Source organism: Salvia splendens, chromosome 13 (genome assembly GCF_004379255.2).
Source record: "Salvia splendens isolate huo1 chromosome 13, SspV2, whole genome shotgun sequence".
NCBI lineage: Eukaryota > Viridiplantae > Streptophyta > Magnoliopsida > Lamiales > Lamiaceae > Salvia > Salvia splendens.
This window is the reverse complement of record NC_056044.1, coordinates 20,305,801-20,320,669: the sequence shown is the minus strand read 5'-3', so window position 1 is coordinate 20,320,669 and position 14,869 is coordinate 20,305,801. Positions and strand designations below refer to the sequence as shown.

Genomic DNA, 14,869 nt, shown 5'->3' with positions numbered 1-14,869 from the left:
GGTTTAAGGGTGTTTACCTGTTTTAGAAATTAATCCGGCCTACTGCCCTAACTAGCTGGGGCGAAATGTTAGTGAGTAGAGACTTTAAGACGTGTTCTTATCTTAGTCCTACAATTCTCTTACAAGGGTTTAGCTAAGGGTAAGTGCATAAACACAATCCTTATCTGGCTAGAATGCCGTAGGAAAGAATTTGGTTAGATTAAATCCAAATCAAGTTAGAAGTAGCTCTTGTCACATTTGGTGATCTATTTATTTATCTTAGTTTTAATGCTTTTATTTTGATTTAGTTTCTATCCTCAACTTATCACAATTTTTTTTTTCGTTTTTAGTGTATTTTCTAAAGCTTTTCATCCAAATCACCTATTTCTTATACTGTTCTCTTACAGTTTAGAAGTTTTAGGATATGAGAGTGATCAATTGCTAACTCATCATTTAATTGCTAACTACAATTAAATTTTTTTTTAATCAAAAACACCCGTTGTGGGCGGGGGGTTTATGCAGACCCCCAACCTGTGAAAATAATCGAAATATAATGTTCCAAAAACATGATCTTAGCCCAAAGTGACTAAGATCCAAAAAAGGAGCATGAAGAAGTAAATCGGAGTTCCCACAAGTCGGGATCCTCCATCCTATCATCAAAAAGTTATGAACTAAATAATCAAACAGGAAGATCGAAAAAAAAACATAAGGTAACCCAACATGTGAACCGAATCAATCCACATCTCTGCGGCGGAAGAGGAAGTTAGGATATCCCAGCTGGTCCATCCTAACCAGCGCCTTCAGATACCGAGGCGCAGAGGTTGGATCGTAGTAAGTAAGGGCTGGGGTCTGAACCCCCCTACCTGCAAGAAAATCAGCTGCCCGGTTCCCTTCTCTGTAGATGTGTGAGAACCGGACATGCCGTTGAGAAGTCATACTCCGGATCAAAGCCATGTGATGTCTAAGATCCGCAGCGCCAAGCTGTCCAGATGACAGCAAGGAAACCAGGGCCGCTGAGTCCAGCTCAATCCATATGTGTGTAGAAAGTTCCATAGCCATCTCGAGACCCCGAATCAGAGCCAACAACTCCGCCTCAAAGCTCGATGATGCGGCTATCGGAGTGCAGAAGGCGGGCAGAAGTCCTCCATCCGAACCTCGAACCAATCCTCCCTCCCCTGCCTCTAGAGTCGATGAAGAGAAGGCACCGTCAGTGTTTAGATTCACCCAAGGGGCATCAGGTGGATGCCATAGGACCATGAGTGACCGCAGAACCCGCTGTCTGGGGGAGAAAGGCATGAAATCAACTGACGGCGAACATCCCATCCAGTGGGTCTGGGTGATCTTGCTGGCCAAAACAAGCACATGCAGATGGTGAGTGACCTGCCAAATAACATGAGATTGACAAAAAGGACGACCGCCATGCTTGCAGCCATTCCTCTCCGTCTAAAGAAACCAATCAATCAAACAGGGTATAAGAAAACTAATATGCAAGGAGGGAGCCCTATGGAAAGAGGACCTTCGCCAGTGACCTAGTCTAAGTGCAATATCAGTGATCGTGTGAATCGGAGTGTGCAAAGAAGGAAACCAGGCATCGAAATACTCCCATGCAGAAATCGCCGATTGACTCGAAAAAAAGACATGACTAAGAGATTCAACTGAAGGAGACCAACAACACTGACACCCAGGCGCTAACTCAATCCCCCTCCTCTGCAACTTTTCATCCACCGGCAACCTACCAAACAACAGTCTCCAAATGAACACCGAGATGGTGGGGGTCAACCCTTGATTCCAGATAAGCCCAAAAATCTCCCTCTTCGGGAGTCTAGTCCGGATGCTCTCCCAGGCCGAGGTCACAGAGAACTCGCCATGGCTAGTCAGACTCCATCGCCTCACATCCTTCGCCCCCAACTTGATCGGCGTGGCGCTGATCTGGTCTATCACATCTGGAGGTACGCCAAACCTGAAAGATAAACTATGCAACATATCCTCATCCCATGTATGATCATGCCAATATGATGCAACGGCCTGAGATTGAGGGTGATCATATGATTTAAGACCATATAATTTTAGAAAACTTGTGGTCTACAATTTGCCACGTGTAATTTTTGTTTTTATTAATGTCAATATAGTGTTTCGAAAATATCAAATTAGGGTTTTGGATAAAAATGTCAATATAGTGTTTCGAAAATATCAACACAATGCTTTGAGAATGTCAACACAATGCTTTGAGAATGTTAACACCTTGCTTATATTGACATTCTACATGTATTATATTGACACATTTTATATATCATGTTAACATTTATTGCTGTACGAAAAAATTGAAAATTTTTGAAATTTTTTCAAATTTTGACATTGGAACATATGCAAGTGATATCTCGTTAGAATCCTTATGAAATTATCTTTAATTTGATATATGTTGTGACAAAAAATAATTTAAATCGAGAAAGTTATATGCGTTTTAAAATTATGGGATATTTTTAAAAGTTAGTTACAACTAATTTGTTGTAAATTGACGTTAATACCCTTATTGACGTTTTTTGTTGATCGTATTGACATTTCGGGGGCTAATGATCTAGACTCTTAATTTGAATATCCAATTATTATTATTTAGTTGTAGTTAGCAATTAAATATTAAGTTAGCAATATAACACTCCCCTGTTTATTATTTGTTTGTGATTATTTGTGTTATATCCTAAAATTCACAACAATGAGATATGTTAACATTATTGTGAGTTAATCAATAAAAGTAACTTTTATTTGAGATACAAATGTGATCTTTGCGTCATTTTTTAAAAAAAGTTTAATATTTAATTTTATACTATGTTCAGATAAAATGTTGAATTTAAGTAATAAATATTTGATGGAACCAATGTTAGGGTTTGTATACTAGAAATCACCTTTCGAGTGATTGAATACTGTAAAACTCTAATAATTATTTTCCAATGAATGCAATAGATTAATTTTGTCACAATGTTGTTATGTTTTACATTTAATGGATGTTTATTGCATATTTAAATGTATACGCGAACATAACATAAGTCTAAGTCTTTGTTCTAGTAGACCGGTTGTGGGCTGCACTCAATTTAAGGTACACGGTCAGTTCTGAACAAAGAAAAATAAGAATTTCACAACCCAGATAGACCTAGACTACCTATCGTGAAAGGTTGCAATGTCAGTCCGATTATTTCTAAACCTTATTGAAATATGATGACGTTGGTGTGGTATAGCACTGAATGGATCTAACAGAAAGACGAGTCTTTATGCTATCTACTGAAAGACGAGGTCTTGATAATTAATCTCTTAATCAATGTACATTAGCATTGAGCATACGATATTGAGTACCTACTACTTTGACTTACCAAAGGTGCGGGTTTTTCGTCACCCAACGATCCAGGTATATTGGGTAGTGGTGATCATTGTCTAGCGGTGCTAGGATTGCTATTATGTTGAATCGTGCGCGAGGAGAGTCTCGTTTGATAACATCCACAAGAGGAGCTCGAAATGAGGTTTTATTATTCGAAACCTAGCTAGTTGGAGTTTAATTACTCTATGAATAATAAATAAGAGTTTCTTGCTAAGTCCACTTTTGGAGAATAAAATATGTTAATTAATTAAGTCCATTGCAGACATTAATTAATTAATGGATGTTTCTATCTTAAGCGCGGAAAATGAATTAAACAAATAAAAGGAAACCCGGAATACTTGTAATTTCGGATTTGGAAAGGCAGTGCAATATTACTTCTGTAGTGGCTGGGCCCAATATGTGATTTTATAAATAGGAGAATAAAGGAGACAGAAAACATAATTATTATTGCTCAGAATTTTCGTCCCCCTCAGAGAAAGAGAGAGTTCGAAATTTTGCCTCATCCGTGAGCTGAGTTCTGTCTTCGTTATTCAAGTCCTAGTATTCTGGTGAGATTTGCCCACACAAATATCAGTATACAGTCCGGGACACCAATCAGAAGATCAAAGGTCGAGTACTAAAGATCATCACGTGGAGATGGAGCAAGCCATCATCGATTCTTGATTGAATCAACGAGGTAAATTGGCTAATTCCGTAGTGAGCATGTTTTAGGGCTTTTATATGCTAAAGCATGTTTTAAATCAAGTTATGAGCATGATACATGTGATAATTACGCGAATAGATTTTGTCTAGATAATCTGCTAAATAGATCAAATTATGTGATCGAATCTCATGCACGCTTCCGCTGCCAACCCCTTCAATTGGTATCAGAGCCAGTCTTTGGTTCTGATTATTTGGATTTAAATTTCACGAAATTCATGTATGCATGTATTATTTGATTGCGAAGCATGTTCTTGGTGTTTTGTTTAATTTATTATGCATGATGAACTCAAGAACTATCGAATCAAAGAACTTGAATTGCTCGATCGTACGAGACGTGCAATCCGTCGGCGCTCGCGCCGAGACTGATCGCACCACGCGCGATCGAGGTAGGGTAGTCGAGACAGTTGGAGCCAGGGAACCACGATCACGGGGCGACGTGCAGACGAGTATGGGCTCGTGCACGCCGCTGGCCAAGACCGCACGCCCCAGACGGAGCTCGCGTCGAGATCGACACGGCGGAAGGCGTGGAACGGTAGTTCGACCGAGAACATGCCGATGTGCTGAGCCACCAGGCCGAGAACCCTAGGCGGAAGGGTCGAGACGGATGGCGGCGCTGGCCGAGAGCAGCTGCACTGTCGCGCGAGCCGCTGGCCGAGAGCAGGCGCGCCACCGTGCACTCTGCTGGCCGAGAGCTCGAGCCGCCCGATGGAACGCTGGGCCGAGACGCATCGGCACCTGACGGTCGACACGACCGAAACGGGTGCTCGCCGCTGGCCGAGACAGAGGCGACACCCGATTGCTCGACGGGCCGAGACGCAGGCGCGCCACCTGCGCGCCGGTGGCCGAGACGCTGCGTGCGTCGTGGTCCGACGAAGAACTCGTCGGATTTTCATCGTTCATCGTTCGTGCGAACCTCGTATGATGAGATAACGAAGAAGGATTATTTTAATGATTATTTAATTATTTTATTAAAAGATATCATTAAAATATTATTATTTAATGGAAATAAAATCTTTTTGGAAGATTTATCTAGATTTAAGGAATATTTTTATTATTTTCTATATCTATGGAAATAAATAATACTCCCTCCGTCCCGCTATAGCAGTCCCGGTCGATCAATTTTGGGTGTCCCACTTTAGGAGTCCCGGTTGAACTCGGTCCATAAAAAATGATGTCATTAAATTAAAAATCAGGAAGCAAATTCTCTCCCCTCATTTCTCTCTCTCATTTCATTCACGTTTCAACAAGACTCCTCATTTCTCTCTCTCTGAAAGTAGATGTTGTACAATGTTGTTCTTCATGTTGGTGGTCAAGTATTGATTCACCCGCTGCTCCGCCATTCCCGATGATGAAATTTTTCTGAGGGATTCCTATTTTGAAACTAATGCAGTGTGTGTTTTTATTGTTTTTGATAGTAGTGGATAGTAGTGGTAGATGGAAGGAGCAAATGTAGGTGATGGATGTATTTATAGTGTGTTTACTGTACTTAAGATTTCAATGTAGAACTTCAAAAATTTCCCTCCCAAAATTTAGGGTGGTTAATTTTGCAAATTGTATTCCCTCCATTTTGGTAATGAAAAATTAATTGTGGATTTCACGTAAATCTTCTTTTCCCACTGTTTTGGCAGATTGTATTCCCTCCATTTTGGTACCAACTAAAGTAATAAATGTGTTGCATGGAATTAAAAAATTAATGCAAGTGAACATTCACTTTGGGTGACGAAAATTAAAGCAAAAAAGTTGTTTAAAAGTGGGATAGATGTGTATGAATACATTAAATAATAAAATATCTCTTCCTAATCTTGAACAAGGAAATAATCTGAATTTATTTTTCATGTCTTATTAAGGATTAAATAATTTGTTTATTTTATATATACCTTATAGTAGACATGAATAAGAACTAAATTCTAGAATAATAGTTTCCTAAAGGAAGATAACAACATAAAACTAAAGATTTAATTATCCAGTAAATTAAATACCAACAGAATTTAATTAAGCTTTTATCTGGCTAAAGGCTAAGGATAATTAAAGAAAAATCATAACCCAAATATCTAAGCTATAATTACAAACTCAACGTTTGTATATGGTCTCCATCAATTGGTCTGCAATTTATGAAGCCTTTTTCTAATATTATCGCCACCTGCTCTGTGGGGACGATAATCCTAAGAAAATAGCAAGTTCATGAGGGCAGACTTATCAAATATAAATAGTATGAATTAGAATGTGGTTTCCAATATTATCGCCACCTGCTCTGTGGGGACAATAATCCTAAGAAACTGCGAGATTCAGAAGTTCACACAGGATTTATGGAATAGCTTGATCTTGTTAGCAGCACATAAGCATTGTTATGGAGTGTGTTGTAGAAATGAGACTCTGTAACCGTCTTTTTTTTTCACACACACACACAACAGAGTTCGAGATACATTGGCAAGCGAACCAGCTAACGCTGCGGCAGGAGTCAGAGATGCACACAGACGGTGGCATAAGGCGAATGAGATGGCTAAGTGCTATATGTTGGCATCTATATCATCAGTACTCAAGCATCAGCATTCAACCATGGAAACTGCCGCCGAGATCATGCAGAATCTCAAGAATCTTTTTGGTACTCAAAATCGAACGGCTAAGTCTCAAGCCTTTCGGAGTATCATGTCGAAGACTATGAAGGAAGGCTCGTCTGTGAGGGACCATGTCCTCGAGATGATGGGCCACCTCAACCAAATTGAGGTCTTGGGAGGGACGATCGATCCCGAGTCCCAGGTGACTATTAACCTTCAAAGTCTTCCCCCTAGCTTCCAGCAGTTCAAGCTCAACTTCGAGATGAACAAAAGGAACTACACCTTGGCAGAGCTGTTGACTGAACTTCAGTCGGCAGAGGACCTTATGGTCCAGGCTAAGGCGGCCATGATGACTTCGGCGCCTCGTTCCTCTGGCTTCAACCCTAGCGCGGGAAAAATGAAGGCACCGAACTCAGGACCGGCCAAGATAGCTAAGGGAAAGAAGAAGAAGAGGGCAAACAATAAGTCCACGAGGAAGTGTTTCAAGTGCGGAGAGAAGGGGCATTGGAAGCTAGATTGTCCTAAAAAGGGCAAGGCTACAGGTATGCACCAAGCTTTAGTAGTCGAGTCATGTTTGGCTTCGAAGTCTACTTGCACTTGGGTTATTGACACTGGAGCCGCTGATCATATTTGTTTTGATCCTGACTTAATGCAGGTGACAAGATGGCTACGTGATCGTGAGATCGAGGTCCAGTTGGGCGACGCTACAAAAGTGGCGGCCGTAGCAGTGGGAGACATTTATTTACGTTTTAGTAGTAATAGATTTTTGATTTTGAAGAATGTTTTGCTGATACCTTCTTTTAGAAGAAATTTTATTTCATTTTCTAAATTAGTTTTTTATGGATATTCGATTTATTTTAATGACAATTGCGTTATTAAGAAAGATGGTTCTTATATCTGTCGTGGTATCATGGAAAACAATCTGTACACAATCACATCTATACAGTTTAATAATCGCAAATCAGAACTCATTACAACATCGAAAATTTCAAAGAAACGAAAGGAACCTTCAAGTTCAATGAACGAAACGTACTTATGGCACCTTAGACTTGGTCATGCCAATGAAAGGAGGATCCATTCTCTTGTCCAACAGGATCTTATTAAAGATCTAGAGGAGGAACCTTTTCATAAGTGTGAGTCATGCTTAGAAGGTAAGATGACCAAGAGGCCTTTTCAGGCTAAGGGCAATAGGTCCAAGGAAATACTTGAACTCCTTCATTCCGATGTATGTGGACCAATGTCTACTGAGGCAAGAGGTGGTTTTCGATACTTCATCACATATATTGATGACTTCTCGAAAATTGGATATGTCTATTTGATGCGCCACAAGTTAGAGTCTTTTGATAAGTTCAAGGACTTTAAGACTCTTGTGGAGAAGTATCATGGTAAGAGTATCAAAAGCCTACGATCTGATCGTGGAGGCGAGTACCTTAGTGCTGAGTTTTTGGACTACTTGTCGGAGTCGGAAATTGAATCCCAACTGACTGCGCCGGGTACGCCCCAACAGAACGGCGTGGCTGAAAGAAGGAACATGACCTTATTGAACATGGTCCGATCGATGATGAGTTATGCACGACTACCTACTTATTGAACATGAGTTATTGAACAGGGATATAGTGCAGAGAGGAGACATACAAGTGGTCAAGATTGCGTCAGAGAATAACCTGGAAGATCCTTATACAAAAGCACTGGCGGTAAAACCGTTCGAGGGCCACGTTAAAGGGATGGGAGTTCGACTCATTCAAGACCTCAACTCGCTTTCAGTATAAGTGGGAGCAATTTGACGTGTGCACACTATTTTGTATACTCGAAAGTTGTTTTGAGTATAAGTGGGAGATTGTTAGGGTTTGTATTGTTAGGGTTTTGTATACTAGAAATCACCTTTTGAGTGATTGCATACTGTAAAACTCTAATGGTAATTTTCCAATAAATGCAACAGATTATTTTTATCATAATGTTGTTATATTTTACATTTAATGGTTGTTTATTGCATATTTAAATGTATAAGCAAACGTAACAAAGTCTAAGTCTTTCTTTTAGTAGACCGGTTGTGGGCGTCGTCCAATTTAAGGTAACACGGTCCGTTCTAAACAAAGAAAAATAAGAATTTCACAATCTAGATAGGCCTAGACTACCTATCGCGAAAGGTTGCAATGTCAGTCTGATTATTTCTAAGCCTTATTGAAATAAGATGACGTTGGTGTGGTATAGCACTGATTGGATCTAACAGCAAGACGAGTCTTTATGCTATCTACTGAAAGACGAGGTCTTGATAATTAATTTCTTAATCAATGTACGTTAGCATTGAGCATATGATATTGAGTATCCACTACTTTGACTTACCAAAGGTGCGGGTTTTTCGTAACCCAACGATCCAGGTATATTGGGTAGTGGTGATCATTATCTAGAGGTGCTAGGATTGCTATTATGTTGAAACGTGCGCGAGGAGAGTCTCGTTTGATAACATCCACAAGAGGAGCTCGAAACAAGGTTTTATTATTCGGAACCTAGCTAGTTGGAGTTTAATTACTCTATGAATAATAAATAAGAGTTTCTTGCTAAGTCCACTCTTGGAGAATAAAATATGTTAATTAATTAAGTCCATAGCAGACAATAATTAATTAATGGATGTTTCTATCTTAAGCACTGGGAAATAAATTGAACGCGAATAAAGGAAACCAGGAATACTTGTAATTTCGGATTTGGAAAGACAGTGCAATATTACTTCTGTAGTGACTGCTTGTAATATTCCAATATAAGCTTATATTAAATTGTGGGTTCAATTTAATTAGTAAAAAGCTAATTGGGTGAGGCCTGATCCAAATTCTTCCTTATATCCCTGACTGGACCCAATATGTGACTTATATAAATAGGAGAATAAAGGAGACAGAAAACACACCTTTTTCCACTCACAAATTTTCGTCCACTCCTTTGAGAGAGAGAAATCGAAAATTACCTTCCTCCGTGAGCTGAGTTCTGTCTTCGTTATTCAAGTCCTAATACGTTGGTGAGATTTGCCCACACAAATATCAGCGTATAGTATGAGACACCAGTCATAAGATATGAGGTCTTGTATTGAAGATCTTCACATCGAGACGGAGCGAGCCATCATCGATTCTTGATTGAAACAACGAGCTATATTGGTTAATTCCGTAGTAAGCACGTTTTAGGGATTTTATATGCTAAAGCATGTTTTAATTCAAGTTATGAGCATGATACATGTGAAAATTGCGCGAATAGAATTTGTCTAAATAATCTGCTAAATAGATCAAATTCATGTGATCGGATATTGAACGCACGCTTCCGCTGCCAACCCCTTCAATTGGTATCAGAGCCAGTCTTTGGCTCTGATTATTTGGATTTAAATATCGCGAAATTCATGTATGCATGTGTTATTTGATTGCGAAGCATGTTCTTGGTGTTTTTGTTTAATTTTATGCAAGATGAACTCAAGAACTATCGAATCAAAGAACTTGAATTGCTCGAACGCACCACGTGCAATCGAGGTAGGGATGTCGAGACAGTGGGAGCCGGGAGCCGTGATCACGGGGCGACGCGTAGACGAGTGGGGGCTCGTGCGCGCCGCCGGCCGAGACCACACGCAACAGATGGTACTCGGGTCGAGGTCGACGTGGCGGTGACTGGCGCGGAGTGGTGGTTCGTCCGTGAACTACCGAGACACCGCGAGACACCAGGCCAACCCTAGGCTGAAGGCTTCCCGAGACGAAGCTCCAGTCGTGGCTGAGACGTGTGTGCCATAAGGCGCGATGTGTGCCGAGACGAGAGGAGAATCCAGGCTCGGGAGGGACGAGACGGGCGATAGCAACTGGCCGAGAGCAGCGCCGCAGTCGTGCGCGCTGCTGGCCGAGAGTCGCGGGACTCGACGAGCCAGGACACCGAGACAGACTTAGCGGCTGACCGAGAGCTGAGGCGCCTGTGCGCATCTCGCTGGCTGAGAGCTGCCGAGACAGCGACGAGCCGGTGGTCTAGCCAGGCGGCCGAGAGCATGTGAGCACTCGTGCGCTGCTGGCCGAGATGCTTCATGCGTCGTGATCCGACGACGAACTCGTCGGATTTTCGTCGTTCATCGTTCGTGCGAACCTCGTGCGATGAGATAACGATGAGGATTATTTTAATGATTATTTTATTATTTTATTAAAAGATATCATTAAAATATTATTATTTAATGAAAATAAAATCTTTTTGGAAGATTTGTCTAGATTTTAGAAATATTTTTATTATTATCTATATCTATGGAAATAAATAATATTATTTTATTCCTAGATGATATAGATGATAATAATTTAATAGTTTCCTAATATTTATCTAGATTTAAGGAATATTATCGCCACCTGCTAAGTGGGGACAATAATCCTAAGAAACTGCGAGATTCAGAAGTTCACACAGGATTTATGAGATAACTTGATCTTGTTAGCAGCACATGAGCATTGTTATGGGAGTGTGTTGTAGAAATGAGACTCTGTAATGCTAAAGAGATGGTCTTGCTTACGCAACATTAGGCGGCCATGCCACTCTGTGGTCTCTGGACTATTCGTCGGTGTTGTGACCGGTAAAATTATAAGATTTTAATGCGTATTGACTTCCTCTAGAGGGTACAAAATTTTAATTTTACAGTTGTAAGATTTTGAAAAGTTTTATGGTTAATCTAATCAAACTTCTTACATAAGTTTATGACAATAGTAAAAAACTCTGTTTTGCAGTGCAAATCAAATCATCAATATGTCGTTTAATCCTCTTTCCACAATTCTCAAAGAAAATAAACTCGAAGGCCAAAATTACATAGAAAGGAAACAAAATTTGGACATCGTTCTCACAGCAGATGAGTACATCTTTGTGCTCACCACCCCGCGACCTCCAGTGCCGCCGGCTAACGCTGTGGCAGGAGTCAGAGATACACACAGACGGTGGCATAAGGCGAATGAGATGGCTAAGTGCTACATGTTGGCTTCTATGTCTTCGGTACTCAAGCATCAGCATTCAGCCATGGAAACAGCCGCCGAGATTATGCAGAATCTCAAAAATCTTTTTGGTACTCTTAATCAAACGGCTAAATCTCAAGCCTTTCGGAGTATCATGTCGAAGACAATGAAGGAAGGCTCATCTGTGAGGGATCACGTCCTCGAGATGATGGGCTACCTCAACCAAATTGAGGTCTTGGGAGGGACCATCAATCCCGAGTCCCAGGTGACTATCATCCTTCAAAGTCTTCCCCCTAGCTTCTAACAGTTCAAGCTCAACTTCGAGATGAACAAAAGGAATTACACCTTGGCAGAGCTGTTGACTGAACTTCAGTCGGCAGAGGACCTTATGGTCCAGGCTAAGGCGGCCATGATGATTTCGGCGCCTCGTTCCTCTGGCTTAAAGCCTTGCAAAGGAAAAAGGCAGGCACCGAACTCAGGACCGGCCAAGATAGCTAAGGGAAAGAAGAAGAAGAGGGCTAACAAGAAGCCCACGGGGAAGTGTTTCAAGTGTGGAGAGAAGGGGCATTGGAAGCCAGACTGTCCTAAACAGGGCAAGGCTACAGGTATGCACCAAGCTCTAGTAGTCTAGTCTTGTTTGACTTCGGCATCAATCTGCACTTGGGTTATGACACAGGAGCCACTGATCATATTTGTTTTGATCCTGATTTAATGTAGGTGACAAGACGGCTACATGATCGCGAGATCGAAGTCCAGCTTGGCGACACTACCAAAGTGGGAGCCCTTGCAGTGGGAGACATTTATTTGCGTTTTAGTAGTGATAGATTTTTGATTTTGAAGAATGTTTTGTTGATACATTCTTTTAGAAGAAATTTAATTTCAGTTTCTAAATTGGTTTATGATGGATATTCGATTTCTTTTAATGACCACTGCGTTATTAAGAAAGATGGTTCTTATATCTGTCGTGGTATCATGGAAAATAATCTGTACACAATCACTTCTATACAGTTTAATAATCGCAAATCAGAACTCAATACAACATCGAAAATTTCAAAGAAACGAAAGGAACATTCAAGTTCAATGAACGAAACGTACTTGTGGCACCTTATACTTGATCATGCCAATGAAAGGAGGATCCATTCTCTTGTTCAACAAGATCTTATCAAAAGTCTAGAGGAGGAACCTTTTCATAAGTGTGAGTCATGCTTAGAAGGCAAGATGACCAAGAGGCCTTTTAAGGCTAAGGGCAATAGGTCCAAGGAAATACTTGAGCTCGTTCATTCCGATGTATGTGGACCAATGTCTACTGAGGCAAGAGGTGGTTTTCTATACTTCATCACATATATTAATGACTTCTCGAAAATTGGATATGTCTATTTGATGCGTCACAAGTCAGAGCCTTTTGACAAGTTTAAAGACTTTAAGACTCTTGTGGAGAAGTATCATGGAAAGAATATCAAATGCCTACGATCTGATCGTGGAGGTGAATACCCCAGTGCCAAATTTTTGGACTACTTATCGGAGTCGGGAATTGAATCCCAACTGACTGCGCCGGGAACGCCCCAGCAGAACGGCGTGGCTGAAAGAAGGAATATGACCTTGTTAAACATGGTCCGTTCGATGATGAGTTTTGCACGGTTACCTATTTCATTTTGGGGACATGCCTTGCTTTTTGCAAGTCACATTTTAGACAATTTACCATCAAAATCCGTACCTAAAACTCCATATGAGTTGTGGACTGGGCGTAAGCCCTATCTAGCACATCTCAAGGTTTGGGGTTGCCCGGCTCATGTATTGGAAAATGATCCAACTAAGCTAGGATCAAGGACGGAGGTATGTTTGTTTATTGGGTACCCTAGAGGGACGAAAGGCTATGAATTCTTTAGCCTCCGAGACAAGAAAGTCATTGTGAGTACACACGCGGCATTCTTAGAGGAATACTATCTAATGAATCATAAACCCAGTAGTGAAGTGGCTCTTGATGAGCTAACTTCTGTCACAAGTTCCATTAACCAAGAACGAGTACCAAGTGTACAAACAATTCCTGAAACTTCAACTTCTACTCAAAATATTGTAGTGCCGCGCCGCAGTGGGAGGGTCTCGCAAGAGCCCGACAGATACATTGGTTTGGGAGAATCTATGGATCACTCCTCGGACAGCAATGTATTAGATCCCTGGAACTTTGGGGAGGCGCAGGGAGATGTCGATCATTGCGAATGGGTGAAAGCAATGGATTCGGAACTACAATCTATGATAGAGAAAGACGTCTACGATTTGTCCGTCCTACCCGAAGGCTGTACTGCCATTGGGAGCACGTGGATATATAAACGTAAACGTGGACCCGATGGACAAGTTAAATTCTTCAAAGCAAGACTAGTGGCCAAGGGGTATACCCAAAAGGAAGGCATCGATTATGATGAGACCTTCTCCCCAGTGGCCATGCTCAAATCCATCCGGATACTGTTGTCTATTGTAGCTTATATGGATTGGGATGTATGGCAGATGGACGTTAAGACTGCGTTTCTAAACGGCAGTCTTGAGGAGACCATCTACATGGAACAACCCGAAGGATATGCCATAAAGGGCAAAGAACACATGGTTTGGAAGCTTAAGAAGACCATTTATGGCCTCAAGCAAGCATCTAGATCGTGGAACCAATGTTTCGATCAAACTGTTTGCAAGTTTGGATTCGAAAAGTGTCCAAGTGAAAGCTGCGTGTATAAGAAAGTTGATAAGAGGAATGTAGTGTTCTTAGTTTTATATATAGATGACATTCTTCTAATTGGAAACAATAAAAAGATGTTGTCATCAGTTCGAACATGGTTATCAAACCAGTTCGAGATAAAGGATATGGGAGACGCGGGACACATCCTCGGGATCAAGGTTCTTCGGAATCGAGAGAAGAAGATGTTGTGCTTATCTCAAGAATCTTACATCGAAACAGTACTTAGTCGTTTTAGCATGCAGGATGTCAAGAAAGGTTTCTTACCTTTTAGACATGGCATCCATTTATCTCAAGAGATGTGCCCTAAAACGCCGTCTGAGATACAGGAAATGAGAAGGATTCCATATGCTTCGGCAGTTGGAAGTCTCATGTATGCTATGCTTTGTACTAGACCTGATATTTGCTTTGCTGTTGGCATGGTGGCAAGATATCAGTCGAATCCGGGCCAAGGACATTGGACTGCCGTAAAGAACTTACTCAAGTACCTTAAACGGACTAAGGACTATGCTCTAGTTTACAATGCAGTCGAGCTCTGTCCTTTGGGATATACTGACTCAGACTTTCAAGCTGATCAGGACTCGAGAAAATCTACTTCAGGATA

General features: G+C 41.1%; 1 protein-coding gene across 1 annotated transcript; it reads right to left on the bottom strand.

Annotated features, from left to right (window-relative positions):
• Positions 1–711: 711 nt before the first annotated feature.
• On the bottom strand, positions 712–1,236 carry LOC121760668. The gene has a single exon (XM_042156305.1). The coding sequence runs from the start codon at positions 1,234–1,236 to the stop codon at positions 712–714; it is 525 nt and encodes a 174-aa protein (XP_042012239.1).
• Positions 1,237–14,869: the final 13,633 nt, after the last annotated feature.

Bases quoted from the DNA above. Each gene is read 5' to 3' on its own strand.
- LOC121760668 (XM_042156305.1), bottom strand. From the start codon at position 1,236: ATGGTCCTATGGCATCCACCTGATGCCCCTTGGGTGAATCTAAACACT.